Source organism: Triticum aestivum, chromosome 6A (assembly GCF_018294505.1).
Source record: "Triticum aestivum cultivar Chinese Spring chromosome 6A, IWGSC CS RefSeq v2.1, whole genome shotgun sequence".
Lineage (NCBI taxonomy): Eukaryota > Viridiplantae > Streptophyta > Magnoliopsida > Poales > Poaceae > Triticum > Triticum aestivum.
The window spans coordinates 464,243,296-464,251,615 of NC_057809.1; the positions used below are offsets into that span (position 1 = coordinate 464,243,296).

At 49.2% G+C, this 8,320-nt stretch overlaps 2 protein-coding genes across 6 annotated transcripts; one reads left to right on the forward strand and one right to left on the reverse strand.

The window, feature by feature from the left end:
* Positions 1-613: 613 nt before the first annotated feature.
* On the reverse strand, positions 614-2,971 carry LOC123127940 (uncharacterized). The gene has a single exon (XM_044547804.1). The coding sequence runs from the start codon at positions 2,637-2,639 to the stop codon at positions 882-884; it is 1,758 nt and encodes a 585-aa protein (XP_044403739.1). The 5' UTR covers positions 2,640-2,971; the 3' UTR covers positions 614-881.
* Positions 2,972-3,269: 298 nt separating this feature from the next.
* LOC123127941 (uncharacterized) lies at positions 3,270-8,057 on the forward strand. 5 transcript variants are annotated; one of them, XM_044547806.1, is made up of 9 exons: positions 3,270-3,566; positions 3,860-4,052; positions 4,796-5,088; positions 5,164-5,233; positions 5,430-5,485; positions 6,784-6,859; positions 6,947-6,983; positions 7,338-7,452; positions 7,686-8,057. In XM_044547806.1, the coding sequence occupies exons 2-9, from the start codon at positions 3,867-3,869 to the stop codon at positions 7,876-7,878; spliced, it is 1,026 nt and encodes a 341-aa protein (XP_044403741.1). In that variant the 5' UTR covers positions 3,270-3,566; positions 3,860-3,866; the 3' UTR covers positions 7,879-8,057. The 5 variants fall into 5 exon arrangements, with proteins under 5 accessions (XP_044403741.1, XP_044403744.1, XP_044403745.1 ...); XM_044547810.1 differs by lacking the exon at positions 3,270-3,566 and adding an exon at positions 4,219-4,295 and having other exon boundaries at positions 3,871-4,052; XM_044547809.1 differs by lacking the exon at positions 3,860-4,052.
* Positions 8,058-8,320: the final 263 nt, after the last annotated feature.

The following is an 8,320-nucleotide window of genomic DNA, read 5'->3' on the forward strand; positions in this document are numbered from 1 at the left end:
GAAGTTGACTATCACTTTGTACGGGAACGTGTATCACAGAAGCAACTCCAGATCAAGTTTATCTCATCTAAGGATCAACTTGCAGACATCTTCACTAAGCCTTTACCGCTGCCACAGTTTGAGGCTTGTAGGCGCAATCTTACCCTTCTCAGTTCTTTAGAAAGTGGCTAAGATTGAGGGAGGGTGTTAGACTATGTATAGCTTCTGTACCTATGTACGTATTTGGTACATATTGTAACACAACCATTATATATAATGAAATAAGCCACCCCTAGAGGGTTGTGCTGGTTCCCCAAAACTTATTGTCTTACATATATGTACTCAGCTGTTTCAAACTCTCAGTAGTATAGTGAGATTGGAAATGAGAAGATGCATGAAATATACTGGTTTCATTTTGAAATGTGTCACTCAGATAAATATCGCACACATGTTTTCATTTTGATATATCTCTCTAAATTGTTGTTTAGTTCCGCCGCAACACGTGGGTGTCTTCTAGTAATACTGGTTTAGAAACTCTTGCGGAGCAACATATTAATCAATTAATTAATTACAGTTACATGATAGAAAGAGTAGAAGAAAATAAATCCAATGCTTTCTAAAAAACCGGAAGGAAACATGTTGGAAATAAGCCACTTGCATAATTACAGTCGCCAACAGTAGTTCCCCGGAAGTTGGGATGGCGTATGCACACAGGGCATTCAGTTTCTAACTTTGCAATAATATTACATGCATATGCAGCATATACACCGAGCATATACTCCATATGACAATTAACATATGGTAAGTGCTTACTCTATATATATACGTACCCAACAAAGGTCAAAATCTAATTACTTGATCAGTAGATTAATTAATTGGTGTGACCTCGGCTGTGTGAGTAGTTAGGCTCCCTCCTGAGCACTCTTCTCGTTGTTCTCCGACGAGGAAATGCCGATGCCAACCTGCAGCCACGACAGCGACTCTCCGGCCACCTTCATGTCCTTGAGGTCGCTGACCTTGGCCCTCTTCGCACTGGTGCTATCGGCCTCGTCCTCCGTGGCCGCGCCGCCTCCGGCAGCCGCGTCGTTGCGGCTGCTCGTCCCGGTCTTATTCACGTGGCTGGCGTTGCTGTGCCCCGTCCAGGACTGCACATACATGGACGCCGGCGCGTTGAGGCAGAGCGGGATGTCGTTGAGCTCGGCGGCCTGTCTGGTGGCGACCGCCTCAGCCGACGGATTTGTTGGCACGTTGAGATCAAGGATTCGCTGGTCCGCCGCGTCGAACATCGGGCTGCCGAGGGTGAGGTGGTGGCACATGGCCGCCATGAGGTGATCGGGAACGACGGGCTGGAGCTTGGCGTGGTCCGTTGCGCTGGAGGTGAGCCAGTGGCACCGCTTGTGGCCCCCGAGCGCTTGCCCCGACGTGAACACGCGGTGGCAGATGGAGCATTCGTGCACCTTCCCCTTCTTCTTGAACGGAGAAAAGGCGGCTGCTACCGGCGCTGCATCAGCGATCGGCATAATGGACATTTCCGTCGTTGCTGCGGGCACAACGAACTCGCCGGCGCCAACACTCGTCGCCTTGCCGGCATCGAGGTTACCCGACTTCCCTTCTGCAGTGCTGGTATCTCCTACAGCCTCAGGGATGGCCCTGGTGTTGTCGTGTAGAGCAGCCGATGCCATAGCCTGTTGGTGGGTACTCTCGTTGCGGCTGCTCTCAAGCTTGGCGGCGAAGCACCCTTTAACTTTCTTGTGGCTGGCACGGTGCCCGCCGAGAGCCTGGTGTGAGGTGAACACCTTCTTGCACGCCTTGCATTCAAACAAGCCGCGTGGGACGGTTGGAACGTGCTGCGCCACTACCACCTGAGGCGCAGAAAACTTGAACTGTGCTGTCATGGGAGGGATGATCGAGAGCGGTTGTGGCACCAGGAGTTTATTCCTTTCTTCATCCTTGCTCGCTGATGCGGACGACTCCTGGTCGGCATCCACATGCACTGTTGGTTGCGTGACACGAGACGAGGAGAGCATGACGAGGCAATTGGCAAGGTCCTCCTCCTCGCTTGATGGGGCCGGCTGTTGCACTTCCGATATGGCACTGCTCCCGGCGATCATCACCTTGGCGCGGCGTGACCGTTTCCCCTTGGACCACCCGGAGGCCAACGCCAGGTCCCCTTCCTCCTCGTCGTCCTCATCCAAGCCTTCGTCGGCGTTATTATGCAGTGGCGACGACGAACGGAGGGAGCCATCCAAATCATCGTCCTCGTCAAAGCTGCACCTTCCATGATCCAGCAACGACTTCCACGACGTGAACTCCTTCCCGCAGTTCTCGCACACCCGGCAGTTCCGTAGCCGTCCAGGGTTGGCGCGGAGCCCGTACATGCGTTTGGCCGTCGTCGGCGACGGGCTCCCCGCCTCGGACGATTCGCCGACACCGCCGCCATCATCATTGAAGGCATCCTCGGCGGCTAGCGCGTCGTCCGCGATCCCGTGCGCCCTCATGTGCCCGCCGAGCGCCCGTCCGCACATGAACCCCTTCTTGCACACCTTGCAGTGGTGCTTGTAGGCCTGGGGCGCCGGCGGCGGGGGAGGAGGCGGGCGCGGCGGTGCCGGGATCAGCTGCATCTGCGCCACCGGCTGCTGGTTCTCCATGACCATGGCCATGATCGGTCGGCGGGGTGTTCGTTCGGGCAATGGCGCGCATTAGGGGGGAGCTAGGACCGGATATTGGTGGCGCGTGGCCCGTATATATCTGCATGCCACTACTAAAGATAGTGGTGCAGTGAACTAGAATAGACATGGGATTGCTTTAGCTTGTACGGCTGCAATGGCTCCGTACCGACTTGCCCCTGCATGCACGGGGACTTGAAAGATTCGTTCTCGTGTGTACGATTGACGCGCGCGCCAAGAAAAAGTACCACTCCGTAGTACTCGCTTGCATGCATCATCCACCCGCAAAAAAAAGGAAAAAGAACTTAAAAAAAAAAAGCTTGCATGCATCCGGGGCTGCGTTGGCCCATGGGCTAATCAACTAAGATTTTATTTTTTGAGTGGACTGGGCTCGGTAGAAAACCAAGTCGTTTGAGGCCCAAACCAACTAGCGGTTGAGTGACTAGAGCGGATCCAGATTCCAGATCGATCAGCCACCGGCGTACCTCGACGGACCACCGCACGCATCCCCTCCTCTGCTCCGTTCGTGCTCCCTGCGCCTCGCGCCGCCGCGGCCAGCGCACACCCAATCTCCTCCCCTCTCACGCTCCCCTCGACGGCTGGCGTACGCTGGGTTAAGTTACATCTCTCGTCGCCGGCGGTGGACGCTGCGCGAACCGTACTCGCCTCCCTCTCCGCCCCAGCGCTCGCTCGCACGACGAAACGCGCGGACCTGCCTCCGCGTCGCTCCGTTCGCGACCCCGGCAGGCAACGCCGGCGGCCAGCGACGACGAACGACGAATTCCTAGCGCCCGCCCTCCGTCGTGCCCCTGCTTCCACCCCACTCCGCGCGCCCTCCTTCATCTGCACCACTCCGTCCGCGACCCTGCGTGCGCCGGTGAGCAGTGCCGCCGAGAGGACGACCTCCGCAGCGGCGCGAAGGTGAGTTTTCTCTCCTATCACTCGGAGTCACTTGTGTGGTTTATTTTTCCCGGGCACCTCTCCAGTTTGGTAACCCTAGAACGGATGTCTTGGGGGAGAATTGATTTTAACCCCCCAGTTCGCTCGCCTTGGATCTTTATGTCCCTTTCTTCGTTTGCCTAGCTCTGAAGCCCCCCAGTACGACTTGATTCTTGCCGATTGCCCCTTTTGCGTTGTTATCTATTCAGTTAGCTAATAATGCAAGAAAAACTGATCCTATAATGTTCTGATTTGACTAATTTGCCCTCGTGCAGTTTCCTCATGACCCAGCACCACGCGATGCGAGGAGGGCTAGCACGTTCGTTCTTCGCCCCTGCCGCCAGAGCCGCCGCGCCCTGCTGTCCGTCGCCCCTGCTGCTCCGCCGCGCCTTGCCGTCCGTCCCCCCTGCTGCTGCGCGGCGTCCCCCCCTCCCCTCTCCCCTCCCGCCGCCCTCCATTGCTGGCAAGGCAAGCTTCTCCCCTTCCGTTTCCATGGATTTTGCTTGGTTCCTCTTATATGGTTGTCTAAATCCTAGAAACCCTAGGTGCTGAGGGAGTTTCACATGGGGATTTCTGTCTATTCGCATTTTTATTTGATGGTTATATCTACTAACAAATTTGTTAAACATCAAAGGGGGGCATCAGGAAGAGCTAGACAGAACTGGGGGGCTTCAGAGCAAGGCAAACGAAGAAAGGGGCATAAGATCCAAGGCGAGTGAACTGGGGGGGTTAAAATCAATTCTCCCGTTAGATGCGTGTTTGGCTCTCACCCCACCACCTTGGGGCTTTGGTTTAGATTTTATGCAGACAGATTTGATTTTGGATTGGGTAATGGCCCTTGTCTACTGTTGAGTTGGACCACCTAAATTGGAATTCGATAATCATCTGTCTGGAGCTCCATTGCTGCAGCCACTAGGTACTGCAGCTTGAGCAGCAGTTTTTTCTTAAACATTCTAGTTCAGATTAGGTTTGTGCTACCCTTGGCTAAGCGTATGTTTGGACGGAGATCTCACGTTGAGGTGGTAAAATCGATGACCAGCAAGAAGTGAGCCCAACGCAGTGTAATTTCTTAGTTGGATTTACTGCTGGTTTGTCAGTTTGTCCAATTGAATGTTTCTTGCTTGATTCCGTTTTCATTGTAAGTCTCGTATTTAACAAGTTATTGCTTCATTAGTAGCAGCATGATAAATCCGCTGAATTGATCTATTCAGATAATAAAGATGGACGAGGTCACACAAGCCGTTGAAAACCTGAAAAGTGAATGGAGCCAAGCAGTTGCACAGCTTGAGGTGTGCATTGCTGCAATTGAATCCTGTGGGAAGATGGGGAAAGGGACAGAAGAAGCAATGTCTCTTCCTAGGTTGAACGGTTCTGCACAGGATGCACTGCAATTGCTGAATGCACTGCAATGCAGGCTTGATCTTCTGGCAGAGCAGCTACCCACTTTTGAAGAAGTTCAGTCTGGACAGGCAACCTTAGGATCATGGAAGGAACAGTATCAGCGGTATTCTGTTCTTAGAGCTCTTTTTATTTGCTTTGTTTCTTTAGTTTTTGTATACATCTGACTTTTTGTTTTCAGGCTGCGTGCGACCCTGAGGAGTGCTAACTTACAAGCAAAAGTGAACATTGGAAAAGCTGCTCAAGAAGAGGTGTGTGATTTTTTTTTTCAGAGTATGCTCCATTAATTTGATATACTCCCTCCGTCCCATAATATAAGTCATTTTTGCAAGCTATGTTAGCTTGCAAAAACGTCTTATATTATGGAGGAAGTACTTTATTACCTGAGCAATACTAGCTTGCCTGTAATTTTAAGGTGCTCTCACATTCTAATTTTGCTCTCTCTAGAGGGAGCTTCTTCTGGGAGGTGGAGAAGAGTCCACTATTCGGAGGCGTAATCTCCAGTAAGTTGATCAAATGAGGTCTTTGTATTGTTGGTATATTTTTGAAATATTTGAGACGTTAGCTGTAGAATGTGTTTGATGATCTGTTCAGTTTCACGGGAATTTATAGCAAGTGTAGAATTCGTGAAGGCCTGCAAAGGCTGTGAATTTTCAGTTCTAACGGAACAGGTCTACTTTCGTCACTCGGACTATTGAGAAAGTCTATTTAACTCCTTGAATTATGGAACTGGTTATTTAACTCTCTCAGATGGCCATTAGTGGTTTGGATTAGTGGTTCTGCTGACATGGAGGTGGTTTTGCCACACTGGCAACTTATATGATGGAATATTTGTCATGGTGACATCCAGTCAATAATCAGCAGCAAATAAAAAAAATGTACCTCTTCTCTTCTTCTCCTTCATCCTATTCTGTTCACTTGCCCGCCCCATCGCCGGCAGAACTCCCATGAATGTCATGCTCAGTTAAACTGCAGGGAGCAACAGTAACTGTATGAGAAAACTCAAGATTTTGGTAGGATTTATGCCGCCCCAAGCACATGTCTTGCCTAGAAGAATGCAGATATACTATTCCATTTTATTGAGAAATTCTGTAATTGATGACATCTTTTTTGAAGGTGGATACGTCAGTTAACCATGATAAATGACGGAGAATCTGAAGTAACTGAATCCAAACAAGAATTATTGAAATAGGCACATGCTAAAAAAGAACATATATAAAATGGTAAAATACACAAATTTGCCAATGACTCCTGTGCTTGAGGAAGAGCTTGGCTGCTAAAGGGATCAACAAGCTTGTTCGCAAAGTAGGCGCAACCAGACAGGTGTGATGGTTGGCTTCTACAGTGAGTGTTGCAAGGTTGGAAGTTGGAGTCATTGAGACAGTCGGTGTGCATAGGGTGTGACAGGCAGCTGGCATGTTGGGAATGTGTCGACATAGCAGCAGCAGCAGCCACTGCCACGCATAGTTAATCAATCATGATCTTACCTCCTTTCTATGCAGACAGTGTGGTACTCACTGGGGATGCTTGGAGATTGGCAGTGATGTGTGCAGTGATGGAGGGTTATGTCCCTATGGGTGACTGGCATGGTGATGTTCACCACCATATGGAGAGAACAGGGATAAAGATAACTTTCCTTGAACTATGAAATGTGGTCAAGAAATTAGAAATCGTTGTGTTGATGTAACTCATTTATATGACCTCAAAATGTTGCACCAATTAAAGAATCGCCTGCTATATTTGTTATTTCATTCTGTAATTTCTGTTTATACAATGAACATGAACCTTCTAAATGATGTAGGACAAAGGCTGGGATGACATCCGCTGCAGAAAGTATTACTGAGAGCCTCCGTATGTCTCGGCAGTTGATGGTTCAGGTTAGCACGCCTCCGTAGGAGTATCTCATATGCTAATGATTTTCTGGTCGTAAGTTCAGAAGTAATTTATTACAGATGTTTTGACAGGAAGTGGAAAGAAGTGCTAATACCTTGTCAACTTTTGGTAAGTTTTCCTGTGATTAAGCCTGTGCCCGATGCTCGCTTGTAAGGATCTGTACATTTAAGCGTGTGAGGAACCTGATGATAATTACTCACTCACTCATCCTGAGAAAGGATCTTGGCTATGAACAGAAATGGATCACTAGCTTGTGCAGCAAATTGAATGAAACTTTCGTCCGAAGTAAACATTTAAGTCTGGTGTTCATTTACTGTTATGGAAAACTTGGAGTACTAAGGAACCATGGCAGTCATGTGCTTCAAGTTTTCCATATGAATAACTACTCCTTTTCTGCCATTTTAACACATTTCCAGACCTATCAAGGTCAAGTTGCTAGCTAATTTTAATCTTTTTATGCAGATGAATCGACAAGTGTTCTCCGAAAGGCTGAAGGTGAGTATCAAGGGCACCGCTCTTTGCTGATGCGCACCCGTGGTATGCTCTCCACGATGCAACGACAAGATGTTCTCGATAGGTATGTAGCATCAATCTTTTGTAGAACTCAGAACCAACCTTATTACCAGTCGTTTACAATGTGGTCGTACAGTCTTCGTTCTGGCCTTTTATAGTCAAACAAAAAGAAGTGGAACAAATGGGTTTAACTCCTGTCGCGCTAAGCATTTGGCTTCCATCTGCAGGACAAGTTTCTGCTTTTGTAACAACAATACTGCCTGGGCCATGCCAGTTTCTAACTATTATCTGTTCCAGGATCATCCTGACCATTGGGTTCCTCGTGTTCTCCTTGGCGGTTCTCTATGTTGTCTCAAGACGTATTGGCCTGTTGACACTGCAAAGGAAGCTGGCTGATGCTATCAGATCAGGCTCAGTATCAGCTGGAGACATCTTGGCTAAAGTGCAGGAGGGACCTGCCCCAACAAATGCTCCTTATGATGAACTGTGATTTTACTTCCATCCATTGTTTATACATGAGCTTACATCCAGAGGCAAGCTTACCTTTCAGAGTTCTTATTTCTTATTAGTACATGTTGTCTAAAGTAACGTTTGCCCAAAAAGGCTATACTGGTGCATTAACCTGCTGTTAGACTTGAGTTGAAATCGGAGTATGCTTTATGTTGCTTCCATCAAGCCTCAAAACTCTGTACAGTTATAATGCATTCTCTCTCTCTCTCTCTCTCTCTCTCTCTAACCCTAAACCTCTCTCTCTCTCTCTACATTACCTTGGGAGTATTAGTATTATGGGAAAGGAAAACGTTTCGAGCCGGCGGACCGGCTGAAGCTTGCGCCGGTCGCCTGCGTGCCTGCCACACACGCGCACTGCCTACGGGTCCGATGCACCGTTTCACCACGCGCCAGCACTGCTGCCTTATCTATCCCCTTTGTTT